The following is a 22,361-nucleotide window of genomic DNA, read 5'->3' as shown; positions in this document are numbered from 1 at the left end:
GTGCGTAAATTAACACAAAAGGAAGTTTACAAATCTTATTAGAATAAAAACATTAAAGTTTTATTATATATGTTTTAGACCAGAGGTAAGATAAAAAGTAGCTAGTACAAATTACAGACCAAAGAAATAGCTCCAATCTGCTGTCTGATTCTAATACTACTGCTCTGGATAAACAGGTAGGCAGAGAGAACTTGAATTTGCTTATTTTACTAACTGGAAGATCTGTTAAAGAGCTGCCTTACTCCGCAGCCTCCCTTCGGTCTCACTGCCAACATATGGCCGCAGCCAATCCCTGAAACAGTCAACGGTCTCGTTAGCCCACTGCCACAGCTCTAATCCATGGAGCAATGATTTAGTTGAATCTAATAAACGTAGTAAATTTTAAGTTTCTCCTCTGTCTATATGAAAGAAGTTCTTTGGAATATAAAAAAGGGTTCTAAATTATGCTAGAGAAATTACTTTTTTGCTGTTAATTTTGTGGGCTTTGGTATTTATTTAGAAACTTCAAAAACTGTATTGATAAAAAATAAAAAATTATACAAAACGATGAATTTTGTGATATACCCAGAGCTCCAACAGCAGGTCAACAGATGTCTATTTGAAGAATAACGTGGGCTTTTTGAAGTTAAAGATTTTTCTTATCCAATGTTCCTTCATAGTAATTTGTGAAATATAACTTTTCTTTCTTCAAAAATAATTTTTCTTTTAATTTTTACTTAAATCCCCCAATGAATGCTAGGAACCCAGATAAGAACATGATTACATGCATATAGATAATCTTTTGAGATAAACAGCACATCAGAGAACTACAATATTCAATTTGCTGTGCAAATACATAAATGTAACATAAATGTCAGATTCTTTGAGACACTCAGAGGAGAAAAAGTCACCTATAAAAGACATGAAAAAAAGTGGCTCTTCAAACAAACCCTGCCTCAGCGAAATGCCTCTTCCTCCACTCTCAGTACCCAAACCCCAAACCCGCTTCTCCTCCTGAGTCTGGCACCACCAGGTGCTCAAGGAAGAAACCTAGGGGTCCTCCTTGACAACTCCTCCCCTTACCCATCCCAAATGTTTTGCTGTCCATTTTAAAAATTTTTTTCTGCCATAAAATCTAGCAGTACAGTATCCCAAATCCTGCTTCACCCTTGGATCACCGCCCCCCCCAACACTGTCGGGTCACTCCCATCTCCTATCTAGTTCTTACTCTGAGAAGCTTCTTTTAACCAATATACCCGGGTTAGTTGATCAGACCAGACTTCACAAGTGCCTCTTCACTGGTCTTTATCTCCGACCGTAAGTTCTGTGAGAAGGGGACCGTTATCTGTTTTACATGCATCCTTGGCATCATGCCTGGCACATGGTGAGTACTCAAGAAAAAGTTGTTAAACGAATAAAGGAAAAACTTAAATTATATTAAAAAAAAAAACAACCCTAACAAAACTTATTACCAATTATCATTCAAGGTCTACTACAATGAACTTTTGCCCATCCTAGGCAAGGGAGCCAGGCTGTGCAGTTTTGCCAGGGTACTCAGAGGTTAATGAAAGAAAGCCATCTTCCAGTGAAGTTACTCCTGCATTTAGTTTAATGGGCCATTAGTCTGAAGAACTCATGAGTGGCACGGATATAGAGATGGCAATCTTGTGGCATCATTCAATCTGCCAGGCAAAATCATGAACTTCTCCTCAGTTGTATAATTTTAATAGAATTTACATGCAGTGAATATGTAAGAAGGCTATTTTACGCAAACTGTAGCTCATTAATACCTTTAATTTCTTTAAGCTAACAATTTGAAACTTCACTGAGTTTTAAGGTTCAATTTGAAAATGTATGTTTTATAAACGTGGTTTAAAATATCCCACGCAGTAGCAGAGGAAACAAAAAATTCAAAAAGGATAATACACTGACTAGTTCACATATCTGAACAAATTACTTTTTAGTCTGGCAAAGAATGTTGAGTAGCCCACTTAATTTGTATCCGCAATATACGTGCCATTTTATAAACTCTTGAAGCGATTTTGTTTTCTTCCACTTCATCAGTTTGAATTATTATAAGAGAAACAACCATTGCTATTATCAGAGATCCCAGTGAGTTTCCCTACTGACTTCAATTTTAATTGCACTTACAAGTATAAACAGCTCTGAGCACTAATTTGTTTCCTCAGCAGCTTTTGAACGGGAATGAATCTAAATGTAATTAAATGAGTTGATATTTTTGAGGAGCTGAGTTATAAGGAGTTTCCAAACCAGGTCAACAAAAATTGCATTACAACTTCCTTACTAATAAAGAAGGTGAAGGCCAATGTAATTGACATCCTAACTATTATGAAAACTTCTTTAAAACATACTTCAAAAATGTCCTTGTAAATTTTTTTTGTGATGAGGTCATTATTATTAGAGAACTAAGACTTTAATTGGCAACCATAATTGCTTTTATTAAAGTACTAGTTTCTTCTGGATAGAGGCCATTTAGAAATTTATATAGGCAGTATATTTCTATATGAACAGTGGTATTTTAAAAAGTTAAGCTGTTCCTATTCAATAGTTTTCTTTCTTTTTTATCTTTTCCCACTTTCATCTCTGATTCTGTTATACCATTCTCACATACTTTGAAAAACTTCCCACTAACCCATCTGGCATGCTATCCCCATTTCTATTCTTTAAGTCCCTCTTTAAGATCAATTTACTTTTAAGAAAACTTGGTTAAACCCACAGAAGAGCAAAAACCACTCAAATATAGATTTTTTTTTTTTGTCTACCTACCACAGTGGCCCTTTTAAAGTAAGGATTACTTCCATGCTTATATTTAATCTGCCTTTTGTAGTAACTTTTTTTTTTTCCTAATAAGATGATACTCTAAATGGCACTACAAAATGGGCACAAAACCCAAAGGCTTAACAACTCCTATTACATGTCCCATCATCCTTGGATTTTACCCCCAGCCTCTTGAAGACCTTATCTGTGATTTGGTGGGAATGATGTAAGCTAAGCAATCTTTTCTTAATGGTCCACCAGCTGGTCCCGTCAAATAGCACGCTTCTCAGCCGACTACACTGATGCTACATGGCTTTATGCTTCACACATTCTTGAATCCTATCATCTGGCTGCCTTATGCGTGCTTACTCTCTGTCAATTAGACTTCATTTTGAATTTGATTATTTCATTTCCCAATCAAAGAAGTGGCTTCCCATAATTTGATGCTCCCCAGGCAGGGCACGTCTAATACAACCTGTAGTTGGATGTAAAGCTGTAATACACAGCAGTAGCAGACTAGACAGCCCTAAGAGAGCGTCCACGAGTTACTTCAAACATAAAACAGTTACTTCAAACATAAAACAGAGAACTGGCAGTACTGGTTTTCCAAACTGTGGGTTTGCGTGTTCTTTCTTAATATTTAAATAAGGCAAGAAAATGTAGTTATGAATTTAAGTTCCAGGCTGTTAACATGCTGTGAAGAAATTTTAAACATATTGCCTTCAAATATGACCAACATTTGTGCAACGATTCATGCAGTACTGCTTCAAAATCTTTTATATGGAGGCTCACATTTTGCCCAGTTTAAAGAATTTTCCGAGAGTTCAGGTGTTTTTCTTTATTTGATGATCTTCTCTTGGTTGCTAAGAGAGGGAGGACAAGTACCTGCACGTTTATGTGCTGTGCATCTGAAGAAGTAATCCTGAGCTTATGTGTTCATGGTAAAAACGGGAGGGGAGCTAAACTTTTTGTTGTCCTAAGAAAGACTAAAGGGATTAAGAGGTTACTTCTTTGTGAGGCATTTCTGACCAAAGGAAGAGAGGAAAAGCTCTATCAGCAGAGGTAGCACACCCACAACCATACTGCAGACAAGTTTTGTTTAGCCTATAAGTGTTTGAAAAGAAAAAAAAAAATATCCACTTATAATTTGGTTTCTCTTAAAAACCAAATCAGAAGATCTGGCAGCAACCGGCTAGTCATGAGAAGCAGCTACATCTGAAAAGAGGACAAGTGCTCTTTAATTTAAAACCATTCTTATCATTTCCTTCATGAGTGTGTAGGGCACCTGTGACCTAGCAAGCTGTGCAGCCGTGTTGGTTAGCGACACCTGTCACCCATCAAGACTATGCAGTGATACAAGGTCTGAACTGCTTTGGTATAAAAACTGCTTGTTCCAATGATGCTTTTCTTTTTTTTTTCCCCTGTGATGCTTTGACACCAAACTCGACCAGGCTATTCTCCATCTGATGAGCTAGCAGGAGCAGCCAAGCTAGGATTCAAGAAGAGTTATTACTACTCTATCTACTGCCCATCACAGCCACTCAACAGTGGAGGAAGCTCAGATCGTCTATTGTGTCATGGGACTAAAGGTAGGAAATCAGACCAAAGGCCAAGGATAGACAGCTGGAGCACCTGCCTCCTCTCCCACCCACAACAGGCTGGGCTTCTATTTTTCTTGGTTGTCCTGTGCCTTAGTGAGCACTGTGGTTATAACAGTGTCCTATTCCCCCCCACCCCATGCCTTTAGCTAACTGAGGAGTCACTTAAGAGTGTGTCCTATTCAAGTACCAAACATACTGTTTAAAAGTAATAGGTAATTGCTTATCTCTGCATTCAGCAGATGGAACTGCTGGCAGCCACAATAAGCCAATATACAGATGGGTTCAGCAACTTGCTTTTCCACATTTTGAGAATCACTGCCCTAAAGAAAGATATGCCAACAGGTGGTCTTTAGACAGCAGAATGCAGCTTAGAGATGTTTATTCCATTCTAAAGTTTTTATGTGTGCTAAGAGAAGGATTAAGCAGTTAAACAGCTTAATCCAGTAAATGAATTATAAGGGAAAATTTTAGTGAGCAAGAGTTCAGAGAGATAATGTTCAAAGATAAACTGCAATCTCCAATAACCAAGGAACTGAGGTCTGGTATTGAAAGGAGATATATAAACTGCAAATGACTTGTTAAAAAGAGAACCGCTCAGTGAATTTTACTTTTTCATTTTAACAGTTGGAACACTGGGGAAACACACCTACATAACAACTGTTTATTACTAACCATACAAAAAATAACAATCCACACTCAATTCTATTCCCTAATTTAGCTACCTGTTTTTTAACTAACAAGGTCCAACAGAACTTTCTGTGATGATGGACAGGTTCTTTATCTGTGCTATCCAACACGGTAGCCACCAGCCACCTGTAGCCATTAAGCATTTGAATGTAGCTGATATGACCAAGGAACTAAAGTTTTAACCTTATCTAATTTTAATTAAGTTTAATGACCACATTGTGGTCAGGCTACCAAATTGGACAGGGGCAGTTTGTCCAGAGGTAATTAAGCAAAAGGGTACTCAGAATGAGAACATGGATGGAAGCTACCCATGTTCTTACTGATGATTTCATATGGGATACTAAGCTCACAGCAGCATACAATACAAAAAGCTAAATCTGTTTTTCTAATACATTAAAATATGTCAAATTTAGACTATAATTTTTAAGTGGCACGAAGTTGTACTATAAAAAGTTTTAAGTCAATAATCCAACTGACCCAAGTAAACCTCTACTTGTTCCATTTTCTCCAAAAGAGCTTTAACTGAGCGTACTGATGTTTATTCTAAAATTGTTTTTGTACACGAAGCTGTCATAAAAGACTCCTAAAAAGCTACACAAATTTACTGTAGTATGATTGAGTTACCAGTTTTAAATATCTACTTATATGTGACACAAAGAGACACTAATTTGCAGAAAAAAACCCAAAACCCCCAACTTTCCTAAAAATAAAGTTAAAAAGATACATGTTACTTAAACAAAAGAAAGACTGAAAAAAACCACCTTTAGAGTAACACCAGATGAATGGGGACAAATCATTATGACAAAGTAAAATTACAGGTTCAAAAGTCAGAAATGTGATAGGTGTATGAATTCTTTGCCCTTTATTTATCTCATGAAACCCCGTCTGCCTGGTTAAGGTTCTGAATGATTTATTTTCTTACAAATAAGAAAAACAAAATGAAAAGCTGCCCCACAGCTATTTTAAAACCTCAGTTTTGCATTTCAAACTTCTGCATGTATTTGAATCACAGTTCCTGAAATTCTAGTTGACTATTCCTTAAATAAATGCTAAATGGCACCATCTAGTAGAGATATATTAGCTAGTGAATTTGAAAGCATGCATAATTCACTTACTGCTATAGGTAGTAAATGGTAAAAGTTCAGGCTGATGGGAAACAATCATTACAATTCACTAACCATTTGATAAGAAAAACTAAAGCTAAAAAAAAGCAGTAATAATTGATGAATCATACTGCAAAATGCTAAAATAAAAAAATATTGTGACTATGTGTTAAAATTGCATTATAGTAATTCTAGAGTAGAAAGAACTAAACAAAGGGGTTGGAGAACTGACGTACAATAAAATTTTCCCATCATGAAACAAATAGTTTTTTTTTTTTTAATTGGAAGATTACATGGTATTAATTCAGCAGTAATGGAAGCCATTAAAACAAATGATAGGACTGCAAATTGGGACATGCCTCTGATCTAAAAGTCTACCCCTGGGAATTTAAGCTACAACGGAATGGGGATTTAATCAGACATGCATAAAAGATGTACATATAAAGATGTTTTAGTACTGGTATATTGCAAGGAAGCTAAACATTCATCAATGGGATAGTGGCTAAATAAATTAGGGTACAATGGGATGCAACCTTAAAGAAAAAGTGGTAGAATTTTACCTAACATGAAAAAGATGTTCCTAATATAGTAAATGAAAAGACTGATTATTAGTTGGTACATACAGTTTGATTTCATTTTTTAAACACAATTTACTATACATGTGTGCGTGCACATACACATACATAATCTACTGCAGAAAATAATTTAGAAGAACATACCAAAAGTATCAAGAAATTGATGGTAGATAGGTAGGTGGGACTATGAATCTTAATATATATATATATTTTTTAAGGATTTTATTTATTTATTTGACAGAGAGAGACACAGTGAGAGAGGGAACACAAGCAGGGGGAGAGGGAGAAGCAGGCTTCCTGCAGAGCAGGGAGCCGGATGCGGGGCTCGATCCCAGGATTCTGGGATCATGACCTGAGCCGAAGGCAGATGTAACAACTGAGCCACCCAGGCGCCCCTGAATCTTAATATTCTTACTGCTTTCTGTATTTTGATTTTTCTGTAACAGGCATAATTTGCTTTTTCAATGAAAAACATTTAAAAAATGCTTGTGAAGAAATACATCTTGGTTTGGGAAAGAACACAGCATTCCTTGGTCCAAGACAAATTATGCTTTAAGTATTGTACTGTATGTTCCAATGGACTAAGTGAAACAAACAATAAAGACTGAGATACTGAAATGGTAAAAGGCACACATGCCTAAAATTCTCAAGTTTTACCAAGACTGTGAGAATTTTCTTAGACTAACAATGTATGGAGCAAGGAAAAATATTTACCTTCAAATGAAAGCAGTTCTCCTGCCCCAAAGAAAATCATAATCACATTATAGTTTTATCTGGCAATCCTCGGTGAAGACCCAAAGATCCAAAGGAAGTAAGGGAAAAAGACACAAGTGAACACAGTTTTATATTGTTGATAAAAAACAAACTGTGGTGAAAGGATTTTCTGAGCAGCTGCTACATGAGGGAAATGATGAAAGCTAGAGCAGAAAAACCTACTGAAATCAAATCACAGAAAGGTAAACTCAGGGGTGCCATGGTGGCTCAGTAGGTTAAGCATCCGACTCTTGATTTTGGCTCAGGTATCTCAGGGTCGTGAGATTGAGCCGCACCAATGGGCTCCGTGCTGGGCGTGAAGCCTACTTAAGATTTTCTCTCTCCCTCTGGCTCCCCGAAGGTAAACTTGGAATAAATTCAAGCCTCCTCAATGTACATAAAACATTAAATGGAGAAGCTGTTCAATATACAAACCAATTGCAGGAATCTTTTCAGTATTTCATCTTTTGAGATGAAATGCAAACAAAATCTTTCTATATTTGAATTTAAATACTAACATTCACATCACATACTATATTTACCACAGGGCTTCTATATTCATTATCTGTGTGATCCTCACAGCTGCCCCATGAACACAGGCAACGATGTTATTTATCATCACCTCTATTTAAATGTACTCCCAAAAGTTGAGCTGTTGCATACCAGGAGAACGGAGAAGTAAATGGTGTTTAGAGCAGAGGAAACCTAGACAAACCAAGACATGGAGGTGAGAAAGAAAGGGAGGGAACCGGAGTGAGAAGGACAGAGATGGAGGGGGCACCCCTTTGGAAGACTAATGGAAGATGAAAGTGGCAGATGAACACATTTTAAATGTCATGCTAGGGAGCTAATAACTTAACCTGAAGAAAATGGCAAGGAGTCAGTGGACAGTTAGTTCTATGACAATGAATGACAGGAAGAGAGCTGTACTTTAAAGACCTTTCTTGATACTGAGGGAGAACTGGGGGTGTAGGGCAGTGAGGGGGATAAAGGGATTGAATCTATGAAATGGATTAAGTGGTCTTGAGGAAATATTGGTAAGGAGGGAAAAGGGCCTGGACAAAAGTACAGCAGCGGGAATGAAAAGTAGGGAACAAGTGGGAGAGAATCAATAGGACTCAGGGACAGACTGCAAAGAGAGGGTGGGTGGAAGGCGTCGGGTAGCAGATAGGACCAGCTAACTCATAGGCCAATTCGCCTTTGTATATCAGAAAATTATCCCTGCCAGGGCATACAGCTTGAACAGCAGAGCCTAGGTAAGATTTCTGCTCTACATATCCCTGCACCTACACAACTCTACATGGAAAGTCCTGAAGAACCTGGAACCGTTCATTCACTAATGGTGCTTTTTCAAAGTTTGCTCCTGAGAACCATCTGCTGAAGAATTAGCTGGGATTCTTGTTCACATGCAAATTTCTAGACTCAACTCTAGACATATTGAACCAAAATCTCTGCATAAGAAGCTCAGAGTTTCATGTGAACAAAAGATGAATGAAATATAAATTGCATGTGTATATGGAAGTAGAGATAACATTTAGTTCAAGAAACTTGAATTCAAGACATGTATAGAATATCTAACTGGAGGGGTCTAGCAAGCAGGTGAATATACAGGTCTGGCACTTAGAAGAAAGATTTGGTTTGGCCTGGCACTGTGTCTATGGTAAAGTACAGAGGTATGGTTGAAGACACTGCGGTGAAAGAAACAGAAGAGTGCAATATGAGAAGGCAAGGACAGAATTCAATGAAAACACTAGTATTTCAGGGACCTGTAACAGGCAATGAACCTGGAAAGACAGAAACCTGGATAGAAATAAGAAGACATGTATTTTATCATGGAACCCAGGGAGTCAACCATTTCAAGAAGTGGGAAATATTAAATGTCAGATTTTGAAAATGGTGACCAATTATAGGGGCGCTGAAGAGTAAGATGGGAGGACAGACAGAGGAGACCATGAATGAACACTACTGTTTCAAGAACTATGGTTTAAAGGAAAGAGTGTTTTTGCTTGATTTTTCCTTTTAAATATGGGAGACATGAGCATTTCTGCCATTCTAATCACCTTTTGGTCAATCTGGCAGGATACAGAGATGATAACTGTAGGCAGGTAAGATGATGAGTAAGCATAAGTTAAAACAAATTGAGGAGAGGGTAAATAAATGAATTAAGAAGAGTGGGTGGTAGAAAAGACAGTCCGTAAAAAGCATGAAATTTTTCTATATCCAGTCTTAACTGGATTAATTAAGATCTTAATTTCTTTCTCAAGACACTTATGGCTGGTATTTATCAGACACAGTTAATAAATACACTGGTAACCTAAAACTGAGTTTTCCGGAGAACTTTCTGATACAGTATGTAGGAATTATATTTTATTTATATTGTATTTATTCTACTTTGTAGTAGAAATATAGCCAAAATGTTGCTTGACATTGAATTGAAAATTGATGATATCCTGAAAATAATCTGAGGAGCCAAAGTAACAAAGTCAAGATTATAAAGGATACTTTAAAAATAACAAACAGAAATGTTCTCAGGGCAAATATTAACAGAGTTAATGAGGAAGTAGAAAGAACACAAAAACTTTAAAATTTTTTACACTGTCCCCAATACTTAAAGATCGTTACGTACTTTATGTTAATTTTGAAATACTCCCCAATGCCACTAAAATTCCTCAACATATGGGCTGTTTTCAAATCAGACTAGCAATTTTTGTTTCTTAAATTCATTGTAGGTATTATTCCACCAGTTATTCTAAGTTTTAGATATTAATAATGTCATTTAAGTATATTTGTAGAACACTGTAGACATTGGAAGGTGCTTTTACTGTCTATTACATTTAATCTCCACGTTATTACATAGGAAATGAACAATAAGTGTGAATTTTAAGATAATACAGGGAAAAATATATTGGTGACTGAATTTATACTTCATAAAGGCAAATAATCCCGTATCCTCTTCTAACATGCTATGTAATTCATTTATTCTATTGTCTTTTACCTCTTCTCAAGTAAATTTTGCAATGGTGGGGATTTATGTTTGTTTTGTTCAATGTCTTATCCTCAGCTACTAGAATTTCTGGCAGTTGCTTAATTTTTACTGAATAACTGGGCTTAAAAAAAATTGCTAGGGACCCAATGACATAGCTTTAATTATGAGATTTAGATTTTAATGGGTACACAGAAATCATTATTCTGCCTTTCTGGTATACAACTGAAGACAGTAAGGGCAAAAAGCTACCAGAAATCGGAGCACCTGGGTGGCTCAGTCATTAAGCGTCTGCCTTCGACTCGGGTCATGGTCCTGGGATCAGGCCCCGCATCGGGCTTCCCTGCTTGGCGGGAAGCCTGCTTCTCCCTCTCCCACTCCCCCTGCTTGTATTCCCTCTCTCGCTGTGTTTCCCTCTGTCAAATAAATAAATAAAATCTTAAAAAAAAAAAAAAAGCTACCAGAAACAGATACACTAGTTTAAAATTATTTGTAAATAAACAATGTTCCCTTATCACAAACTATAAATCCAAGGCTGTGTTTAATGGGTTTATTCCCCTTATCAAAATTCTAACAGATGGTGTGCCAAATTGTATTAGCATAATTTAAATCCACTCTAACTAGAACTATAGTTAATACCACATTTTGACAATTTTTCAGTGTTAGCCACTTTGGTTTCAATCACTTACACATTTTTCATATATTACTATATTTGAAATTCACACTTAATGTTAATTTCCTATATGATGTGGATATTAAATTTAAGGTGCTGTAAAAGCACCTTCCAATTTCCAAAGTGCTATACAAATATAAAGATATGTTGTCTTCATATTAGATTCAGTAATAAACACTGGAAAATTTTAAGTTTTATTAGAACATCAACAGAGGTGCAATATTTCTACATATGTCCTAAATATTTCTAAAATGTTCTGATGTAGTTAAGTTCAATGCTCATTATCTTCTAAACTCAAACTTTCTAGAAAACTCACCTCAAACTACTCTTTCTCTCTTTCTCAAAGCACCCCAGGCATTTATTGGGGCCGATGAGCAAAAGGAACACGGTGTGCAATTCCAGGAATGGTGCTAACATTTTCACTTGTGTTTGCACTGATTGCCTCCACTTACTCAAAACCCTATTTCCTCTTGAGAGAAAGACTGATCAGGCTATGTTAGCCTCCCATTACCTGGATGGTTGGGAGGATAGAGAACAGCGTTAGAACCATTACCTCATTACAAGCTGACACCTGCATGATTCTGTAGCAAATGTCAGTCTACTCTCACCTAGCTTATCCTTTCTGGGCAGGAATGGCAAGACAGTCCCATGTGTGTGTCCCTTCTCCCTCATCATTACCAGTCCAACTTAAGAGTTCTAAAAACTGTATTTTCTTGACAGATTGTTGAGATTACAATCTATATGGAGACTGCATCATTCCACTCTCTTAGGTCATCAGAAATGTACATTTTCAGATATTCCACTGAACATGCATTAATTAAATATGGGTAGAAATAATTTTTTAAAAATTACATCTCTCTTGAGACCCAGATTTTGTTCCTTGCCTCAATATTCACATTTGTATAATTCATCTCTAACTTTGCCTAAAAGTTACTTAATATCTCCTAAATTTTAATAGTTCATGTAGTTTTCTTTGGAGGCAGAAATGATTTAGGCACTTGGTTTTTTAGAATCAGAGGCCTTGGGTCTGGACTTGTAAGCTGTGCAGTTTTGGACTAGTTACCTAGACTCTCTGCTCACTTTCCTTATTAATCAAATTGCGATAACACAGTACTTTACAGTTATATTAAGAAATAAAACAATGCGAGGCGCCTGGGTGGCTCAGTTGTTAAGGGTCTGCCTTCGGCTCAGGTCATGATCCCAGAATCCTGGGATCGAGCCCCACTGCTCGGTGGGAAGCCTGCTGGGTGGGAAGCCTGCTTCTCTCTCTCCCACTCCCCCTGCTTGTGTTCCCTCTCTCGCTGTCTCTCTGTCAAAATAAATAAATCTTAAAAAAAAAAAAAAAAAAACAATGCATGTAAGGTGCATAATACTTGACAAACAATACCTATAATTTAGATAAGTCTCTTATCTAAAAATGTAAATGCCTTAAGTATTTACTGACAGTTGAACTAGCTTCTCCCAACTTGAGAGTGGTATTTCACTTCTTCCAGAGAACAGAGAAACCTACTTTTGTCTTCTTTCTTCACAGGCCAATATTACTTTGCATGGAACAGAAAAATTACCCTTTTATTTCTGGGTAGCTGATTTCTCTTTATCAACTTCCCAGTAACAGTTTTAAATTATTTTAATCACAAAACTTGTATCCCTTTACTGAGAATAATTTTGACCTACATATTAAAGATTTTCAATCTAGACTTATTTCCGTATCTCGTAAAACATTTTTCATCTTTGTCCACAATGGGATGAAATAACTATGAAGTTGAACCAGAATGCCATTTTTAAATATTCTAACAAATCCTTTTTATAAAAATAATTATATAATTATAAAATCATGATGCTATTACTAAGATATTCTGGGTTGTATATTCTGCTTCCTTGTTTTCAACTTTAAATTACTGATTTAAGGAATATGTTTTTATCACTGATTTAAAAAGGACTCAGGATCATCAAATGCCTTGGGGTCATCATTATGAGCACAAATCACTCTGTTGGGGTGTCCAGAATAAGAGAAATGCAATGAATAAAATGAATCTAGAAACACCCTTTTTAAACATAGCCCTGTTAAAAGTTCTTGCTCTGTGTTTGGAGAAAAGTACTGTTTTTTATCCTCCTGACTGAAAAGGAACCAATTATCAGTTAGTATTATTGGCTACATTTTATTTTTTTGAATATGATACAAAGTTCTATTAGTAAGATTCATAAAACCTCTAGTAGACTCCAGAAAGATCTCATGAAATTCTGTAAAAGGGCAGAAAAACAGCAGAAAAGTTTCATTGTGAGGAAGTTTAAAGGAAAGGACATGTAAAGAAAAGTAGTACTCTTGTCTCCTTTAGATTGATTCACTCATCAGTCAAATATTTATTCATTACTCCTTGCCAGTCCTTGTGCTACTACTGATTATATACTAGCAAATAAAAGAGACTCTAAAAGGAATCCATGCCCTTACGGAATTAAAAATGGGGGGAGGGAAGCACATCCAACAAACACGCAAGCAAATAACTGCAGTAAACTATTTTAACAAGTACCATGAAGAAAAGGGTGCTGTGGGGAAAGGAACATTAGGAGAGGAGTGGGGCGGGGGGGGGGGGGGGAGGGGGGGAAGGGGCAGTGAAAGGCAGGGAAGGCTGCTTTGAGAAGTAACTTTTTAAGAATTAAGATACAGGTGGTTCTCTCTGTGGAGCTACCTTGCATGTATTTTAGCTAGGCATATAAGTCTATACCTTCTCCACACCTGACTTCCAACCCTGGTATTTTTAGTTAAAGGGATGGAGGGGGAATTCGCTTATTTATTCACTCACTCATTCTGAAAAGAGATATGGAGAGGGTAGGAATAATAGCTTTGATCTGGACATGTAATTTGAAGTACTTATGCGTTATAAAAGTAAAGATGTCTAAAAATTAGTTGCATATATTGATGTGTAGCTTGGAGGGTGGGGAGATGGGAAGGAGGCAGGAGTTAATTTGCTAGTTTTCATTATATAAAAGGTCATGAAAGCCCAAAGAGTGAGGATAAAAAGGCTAGGACAGAGTATGCTAACAGTAAAAAACCAGAAAAACAAAAACCTATAAAGATTATCAGGACTAATCAGAAACATTAGGAAAACAACTGAGTGAATGGCATCATTATACAAGTGCTGGTCTATAATTTAAGCACTTAAAATATGACAAAGGTCAAACAGAGAAAAGTTCATTTCCCACAGTGGTACAACAACTCTGACATGAGAGACCTGATCTGAATCCCTTCTGTGCCGTTTACTATCAAGGTGACTTTAAGGCAACTTTACTTGACCTCAGGGCCTTCATTCCACCACATATAAATGAACTACTACCACTTATCTCTTAGTCCTGATGGGAGAGCTCTGTTAGCTATAATAAATGCTTGATTCTGCTTAAAAATCAGTGGCAAATGAGGGTTTCCCACCTGCCTCGTCATTTCTACAGGCATTTTAGCTATACACTGTGTCATAAATGGGAGAAAATAAGTATTAATCTTTCCCTATTTAAAACTTAGATGGGCATATACCTCTAGCTGAATTGACAGAATAATAATACCCATAAGTAACTTGCCCAAGTTCTCTCAGTTAGTAAATGGGAATTTGAATCTCGACAGTCTGGCTCTGGTATGTCTGCCCAACCGGGAGTTTCTGGACCTCTGGAGCACAGTATCACTACACTTCGGTTACTCTGCAGCCCCATCCTGAGCATCAAGAACAAACAGATCTGAGCTCCACTGCTTATTCTGCCAAGTACTCTTCTTGGAACAAACGGCAACAACTGGAGTTCGGCCTTCTGAAATAGATTCTGGCACAGTAATTTCAAGATTAAGAAATACAAATATGAAACTGCTTTTATTGGTTACATTTGAGAACCAGTATGACACAGAAACTTAGGGATCTTGCTAAGAAAAGCCAACTAGTATGTGGTAGGGTCAAGATGCAAGGCCAGGTCTGAGTCCAGGGCGCACATGCTTCATCAGCAGAGCAAAAGTGGAGCAGTGACAGATGTGTCCAGCTGTAGAAAAGCAATCTTCCTTGTAAAGGTATGAGGAAGGCGGAACTACCACGTTAGTCTGTCATGAACAGAGTCAGGGAGAAAGTAGGAAGAGTTTTTCCAAGATTATAATCTCTAACTTGCTTCATCACACAAGTTTCTAACAGAGTAAAATATTGGGGGGGAGGGTTTCTCTTTAAGAGCAATAGCATTAATCATTACATGTTATATACTGAGACAGGTCAGAAACTTGAAAATTCTTACAGCTGTCTGGCAACAAGTCCACATGTGATCTGGCTGCATGTCCATCCTCAGAATATAAACCTTCATTCTGCTAAAATCCCTTCTAGTTCTAACTCCAGGATTAGAAGAATCATTAGAGCATTACTTGTTGGTATTAGCTGGAGCTCAAATAGTTTTTCCTCAACGTGGAATAACCTTTAATTACTAGAAAGGCCTCTCTGTGGCTGATTTTGCTTGTTGCCTACTCAATATCCTTTGTCCCTTTCTTTGAAAAACACTGATTTTATTTGGAGCAGCTTCTCTTCAAGGGCAATGAAATGTGTAAGAAACTATTAGGTGGAAATTCAGGAAAAACTCCTTTTTAGATGCAGGAGATTACTAACAGATGAACTTGAAGACGGTTACGTATGTGGTAAGGAAGGTGGAACAGAAAAACAGAAGCAGCTTGAGACCTTCTGATCATGGAGCTACCATACCAACTCCAGATTCAACTTCTTTTTATATGGGAGATATAAAATACCCATTCTATTTTATTTCACCATTATTATCCTCTTATATACAGCCAGATCTCATTCTTAATGGATATATCTTCCCAACCAAAATTTGGGTACAATCTAAGTTTTAAATTCATCCTAGACTTTAGATTTAGAAAACTTAACAAAGTTAAAAGGGAGGGAAAGTTGGGAGTAACTAAAAAGAAGCCACCATGACAGGGATAAGACTGTGGAACCTGGCTCCTCAAAGATGGGTTACCAGTTAAGTCCCAAGTCTTCACTAGATGTTGTTAGCCTAGATTCAATTATTTTTTAAAAAATATCCTAGAATTTAAACTTATCACCAGTCAAACCCACTTTCCACTTCCATCCCTCCCTATTTCTGTCCATATAATGAGGTTTAACTGTTACTGCCATTTAAAAAGTATTCAAGTTTATTTAAAGTGTCACAGGTACTTTAAAGGCATCAAAAAGGCAGGTAAGAAAAAAAAAATTAACCTTGTGTCTGTATTTCTAAGTATATCAAAGATAACTAAGTTAAAGTTCAAAAGTTACATTAAGTTTTATATTTTAAAGTGCTCTCTTAGTTAATACAAATGTATGATGTTTGCAATCATGTGAAACAACAGAAAGAGGCTAATGCCAGATTCAGTTAGCTGTATATACAGTTTCCCTATCACAAGGGGTGGGTCATTTTACTTAAGTGGGAAGATGCTAGTATGTCAGGAGCAGGACAGTGGAAGAGCTATTGACAGACTCTGAATAGTAAGTAACCAGTCTTGACATCCAAACCGAATCAGGACTTAATATTGAGATTCAAACTGCTCCCTGACTACTAACCATGTGAACAGTGTTTTGGTCAAAGACACAGAATCAAGGAAGAACGAGATTAAAAGCAAGCACTGGGTTCACCAGTGCTTTAACCAAGAGAAAAGACCGATAGATTTTTCTTGCTAGGAAGATTACCAAGGATCTGAATTTGGATTGGCTTCTAGAAAAGTTCTTAGAAAGTTCAACAAATTAGGGGGAGAAAGAAGACCGAGATGCACTAGTAAGCATTAGTGATGCTTACTAATCAACCATCAAGTTAGACTAAAACCTTGCTTGGCATAAGAGGAACTGATACAGTCTTAGAAAAAAAAATTATTTTCACAGAAAAGAAAGGAAGTCAATTATTAGAGGAAGGTAGGGATGCTCTAAGAATTATTTGCACAGTGTTTTGGCACAAAATGAAACAGATAGTATAAAGTAACAGATCAGAGTCCTGGATCTTTGTCCCCTCTAGTTTCATTTCTGACTCTGACCTTTTACAACTGAGTTTCATTACTGGCTCTTGATTGCCCTGGGCTAACTTCCTCCCAGCCTCAATAGCTTAGGGAAAGGTAATAATTTCATCACTAACTGTAGAGATTTTAGCATAATGAACTACGATGCATATTAGAGTATCTGATCATACATGCACAAAAAAGTTTATAGTGTTTTAGGGCCATGGATATAGGCCACGAGTATTAGTAAGTTTATGCATCTGTGTTCTAATCCATAAGCAAATTATTCTAATGGTGAATTATAGGTACGAAGAAAAGTCAATCTTACGAGCATTTCAAAAGAGTTGAATTCTCAAAGTACACTTCTTAGGTCCTTGAAGTATACAAGGAAGTATACAAAATGTAGGTACTATTTCCTTTTAATTACCAAAAAGTCACAGAAAAAAGGCAATTTAGAGCCATGCTCAGAATATGAAATCTGACAAGATTTAACTGTCTTTTGTTATTTTTCTTCTTTTATTTTCATTTTATAAATATATGCATGCACACAGCTTTTAAACAAGAGGCCATTTGGTTAGACCAGTTTTGATTTGACCTAATGAGCAATCCCAAAGACATATAAAATATTTTTGTTTACTACAAATGTGTGGAGTCAAAATTAGGTAAACTGTTATTATTCCTTAAGAAAATTTTTAACTGGTCTCTTAGCAGAGAAAACAGAATGCTTCAGAGCAAATTTAGCTAGCCAGGTAAGATCAACATTACCATACTACAGAAAGTTATACGAAACTAGTAAAGGTAAATGTTATGTTTTACAAGTTTTTCTTACATTCTAACATTCATTGACTTGCATTGTGCTAACAGCTTTGTAGCTTAAAGTGTTTTAAACCTTAAAACACTTTAACAGATTTACTGACATAGACAAGAATATACCTTGTTATTTTTCAGGTATGTGATTACTTTATTATCACCTTTTTTTTTCATTGACTTTTAAAAACCTGTATACTGATATGAAAACCAAAATTCTGCAGAATTCAGAGTTTTCTCCTATAATAATCTTATGACATTAAGTTAAAATGGTTATAATAGACTAGTGCAGTAAATATAAAAATCTGTATATTTGGGAGAACTCATATCAAATAAATTGAGATAAAAAAGTTTAATTCTAAAATAATTTTTCCTCATGAAGGTTTAATTCACATTTTAAAATATAAAATCCTGAGTGTATGTAGAGTACAAAATGAAACAGTTCTAATTCAAATTGAGAATGGTCTTTTAAATTAAACATAACTATTATTTCAACAACATATGACTTATATATTAAGATAGATACTATTAGGGGGCGGGGGCGCCTGGGTGGTTCAGTCCGTTAAGTGTATGCCTTTAGCTCAGGTCATGATCTCATGGTCCTGGGATGGAGCCCTGTATCGCCCTACACTGGGCTCCCTGCTCAGCAGGGAGTCTGCCTCTCCCACTGCCCCTCCCCCACTGTTCATGCTCTCTCTCAAATAGAATCTTAAAAATAAAATAAAATAAAAAAAATATGTTATCACGGGGCACCTGGGTGGCTTAGTTGGTTAAGTGTCAGACTCGATTTTGGCTCGGATCATGATCTCATGGTCCTGAAACAGAGCCCATGCTTAGTGAGGAGTCAGCTTGAGATTCTCTCTCCCTCTTCCTCTGCTTCTCCCGCCCTCCACCCCCCCATGCTCTCAGAACACATGCTCTCTCTCTAAAATAAATAAATCTTTTAAAGAAAAAGATATTATCAGAAATGAAACATTTACAAAAGTGGTACCTGAGGAGTATTTGTATATTCTCTATATAATGACAAAAAAACAGTTAGAAGGCTTATTTTAAAAAGGCAAGAAAAGCAATTTATGGAAGTTTAGGTTTCTGTGGAAAAAGTCCATCACAGCACGATCCCCACTAATGATGATTTAGTAGGAAGCACTGGTTAGGAAAAGTTGGCTGACCGAGTAGCAAGGATAGCTAATTAGGATTCAGGAAAATGGGTTTCTAATATTAGCCCTATCAACTAAAATAACTACTGACAATAGCTCAACGGTATTAAGATCATATATACTGGAAACAATCACCAGGCTTCAAACACTAGCATGTCAATTACTGCTGTGTGACTTCGAAGTGCACTTCTTAGGTCTCAAAGGTTAGGTTCCATTACCTTTAAAATGGATAACAGAAGCCATGCCAGAGCTATTCTGAGTTAACTAGGGTAACTCATGTAAGGTGCTTAGTACAAAGTCTGGCCCTAACAACAGGACGCCATCACCACTAGAGCAACCTTGAACGGTCCTATTTGGCCCTCAGTTTCCTTCAATGTAAAATACAGGTTTGAGCTGGATCATTTCTAATGCCTTTGCCCAGCCAAAATTAAAATCTACAATGTAGGCGCATGAGTGCCTCAGTTGTTAAGCATCTGCCTTCGGCTCAGGTCATGATCCCAGGGTCCTGGGACAGAGCCCTGCATCAGGCAACCTCCTCAACAGGAAGGCTGCTTCTCCCTCTCCCACTTCCCCTGCCTGTGTTCCCTCTCTCATTGTGTCTCTGTCAAATAAATAAATAAAATCTTAAAAAAAAAAAAAAAAAATCTACAATGTAAAAGAATACATATAGGGCCAACTCTTATTTTCAAAGAACATATATTTAGATCTTTCACTGTAGTATTATTAAGGACATGGTAATTCAGATGCTATACAAGAACCATATTTTTAAGTGAGTCCTTTTAAATTAGTTATAATGACTACACTTATTAAAGACAAAGTTACAGGTATTCTATTTACCCACAAGAAATCCAAGATCTTCCATCAATTATCATGTTCAGCAACTGTAATTCTTCCAGAGTAAAATGGCAAAACTATCATAACCAATATGATCTTAAATGAATATCATATAATTATACTTTTTTATTTTAAGAATATTAAGATTCTTTTTAGTTTGAGTAAAATATTTTTTAAAACTCAGGGTCCATAACATCAAGATTAAAGAAAAAAACACATCCTTCATGTTTCTTGAGGGCAAACTATTAATGTCTATACACACATTAACTGTATACCAATCCAAACAAATAGTACATGATAACATTTTTTTTTTAATATTTGGAGAACTCTTTTTCATATGCTTTCAGACTATTAAGAAATGTAAAAAACCTTTTTAATTTTTAAAAACTATTGAAAGTGTGTGTGATTACTGAAAAGAGGTTATCTAAAAATTTAAGTTTTTTCAGATAAGACAGCACTAGGGAAAAGTTCTAGCTCACCTCAGTCAGGTACCAGCATGGAAGGCCAAAAGAATTAAATTACATTTGCCCATCAACTAAAGAACAAAAGCATACACACAGATCTATTAAACTTGACAACTTAATAAAGTCTCAAGCCAGAAAACATGTTTACTAACCAATACTCATACTTTGTTTTTTATATTAGCAAAAATGGGGTTAGTACTGTGGGAGTTAAAAAAAAAAAAAGGTAAAGATTTAAGTTCACAGCTGTGAGAACTTCAGCTTCAGTTTCCATAAATCCTTATCTTTAACAGATCTTCACACATCATACTTGGCACAATTTCCAGTCATTCAAGAAATTTTATTTTACCTTATAACCAGTTCAGCAAAAGTAAAGTTCATGCCATAAAATCAATCTATACTGTGTCCTTACCCTCAATATTTAGCTCAAAACAAACGTGGCAGAAGGAGAGTGTTTCTTTGTCTGTTCCCAGTTTACAAACACTGCAAATGTTGTCATCGTTCAAATCAATGTTTACAAACTGCTCCTCTTCGTTCATAGTGCCCCTGTTAAGAAACAGAAAGGGAAAGTTATGCAATTTCAAGAACCTGACAGTATGGTAATATTAGGAACTTCTACGAGAAGGATGCTCTTTATCTAATGCAACAGACTCATCAAACAAGCATCGCCATACTTGTGCTTCAGTATCCCTCTTACTGTGTAATGACACAAAGCTAGTCAAACTTAAAGCCTTGTCATAGGTGTCACTATGCCTAAATGCCTTTTTCTGATCCCGTATTTCATTCGGTTGAGGAGGGGATCTGAAGGAAAGCAGTTTACGGGGGTTCTGCTCTGCCCCATCCCCGGCCCAGGCACAGAGAGCTGAGTAGCGCTGCCGGGGGCGTCTTTCAACCTACTTAACGCTGTAAATACAGGAAAAACGACCTGTTCGGGACACTGCTTTGCTAACTTCATTGTGGGAACCCTGAGATGCGTTTCGCTAACTCTACGAAGCGAGTTATCTTCCTATCGGAGATCCGCGGCAGGAAAATACACGTGGAAGCGCGAACACCCGAGGACGTCCCGGCAGCGTCTAAAGCACCCGCACGGAAGGCCGGGCAGAGGCTCCACCGTGCGGGTCCGGCACGGTCGGAGCCGGGGTGTCCAAGCCGGGCCGGGAGGTGCCTTGGGGTCCCCTCGCCCCGGACTTCCTCCAGCCCAGGAAGAAGGCGTCCGAGGGCCAAGGCAGCCCGTCAGCCCGGGACTCAGCGCCTTGGGGAGCCAGGCCCCCACTCCACATCCGGCGTTGGGGGCGCGCGCCCACCGCGCAGGATGCCGCGGACCGGGAGTCCGTCTCTCCGTCCGTCGGGGCACCCCGCGCGGGACAGTGCGAAGGGCCGCGGGGCTCGGAGCGCGAAGGCGGCGGGACCGCGGGACAGCGGGGCCGAGGCGCGGGCCGGTCGGGGACCCGGGCGCGAGGTCTTTACCGTCGGCTCCGCGCGCCGCAGAAGCAGTTCCGCGCGGCTCGGGCTCCTCCACTATTGTTTCCGGCCGCAGCGGAGGCGGCGGCGGCAGAGGCGGCAGCCGCGCGCCCGGCCCCGCCCCCTCCCGCCGGTGCCATCCCGCGAAGGCTGGTGGGGGGATGCGCGGGGAGGCGCGGTCGAGGGCAAAGCTGCGCGCCGCCACGGCGGCTGCGGGCTTCCCCTCTCGCCGCCTGCACCGACGCCGCGTCCTTGGCTAGGATGTCCTCGTGATCCGCGTCTCTTGGCCGATCTCTTACGGTTCTCTGGTACGTGGCGACCCATATGCCCCCCTCCTCGAGGCAAGTAGATAGAGGAGTCCGTTACTACCTCCCCCTTCAGCGTAGTGGAAACTACTGTCCCCGGGCTGGGGCCGCGGGGGGCGGGGGCAGAAAAGTGACGAACGGGAGAGAAGGGGACAGAGATGCGTGGGTGGGATTTTGTTTGAAATCAGTAGACTGAAGCAGTAGTATCA

The 22,361-nt window shown here is 38.0% G+C and overlaps 1 protein-coding gene across 4 annotated transcripts in view; it reads right to left on the bottom strand.

Annotated features, from left to right (window-relative positions):
- Positions 1-21,987, bottom strand: part of C1H21orf91 (chromosome 1 C21orf91 homolog) — a 31,824-nt gene extending 9,837 nt beyond the window's left edge. For 2 of the 4 annotated variants that reach the window (XM_036091695.2, XM_078057193.1), the window contains exons 1-2: positions 21,854-21,987; positions 20,799-20,932 (exon numbers count right to left, since the gene is read on the bottom strand). In XM_036091695.2, coding sequence (XP_035947588.2) covers positions 20,799-20,932; positions 21,854-21,987 — 268 coding nt within the window. Of the gene's footprint in view, positions 1-20,798; positions 20,933-21,283; positions 21,815-21,853 lie in introns of those variants that run through there. The other 2 variants (XM_036091697.2, XM_036091696.2) reach the window with 2 other exon arrangements.
- Positions 21,988-22,361: the final 374 nt, after the last annotated feature.

The sequence above is a fragment of the Halichoerus grypus genome, chromosome 1 (assembly GCF_964656455.1).
Source record: "Halichoerus grypus chromosome 1, mHalGry1.hap1.1, whole genome shotgun sequence".
NCBI lineage: Eukaryota > Metazoa > Chordata > Mammalia > Carnivora > Phocidae > Halichoerus > Halichoerus grypus.
This window is presented reverse-complemented; position numbering and strand designations above follow the sequence as displayed.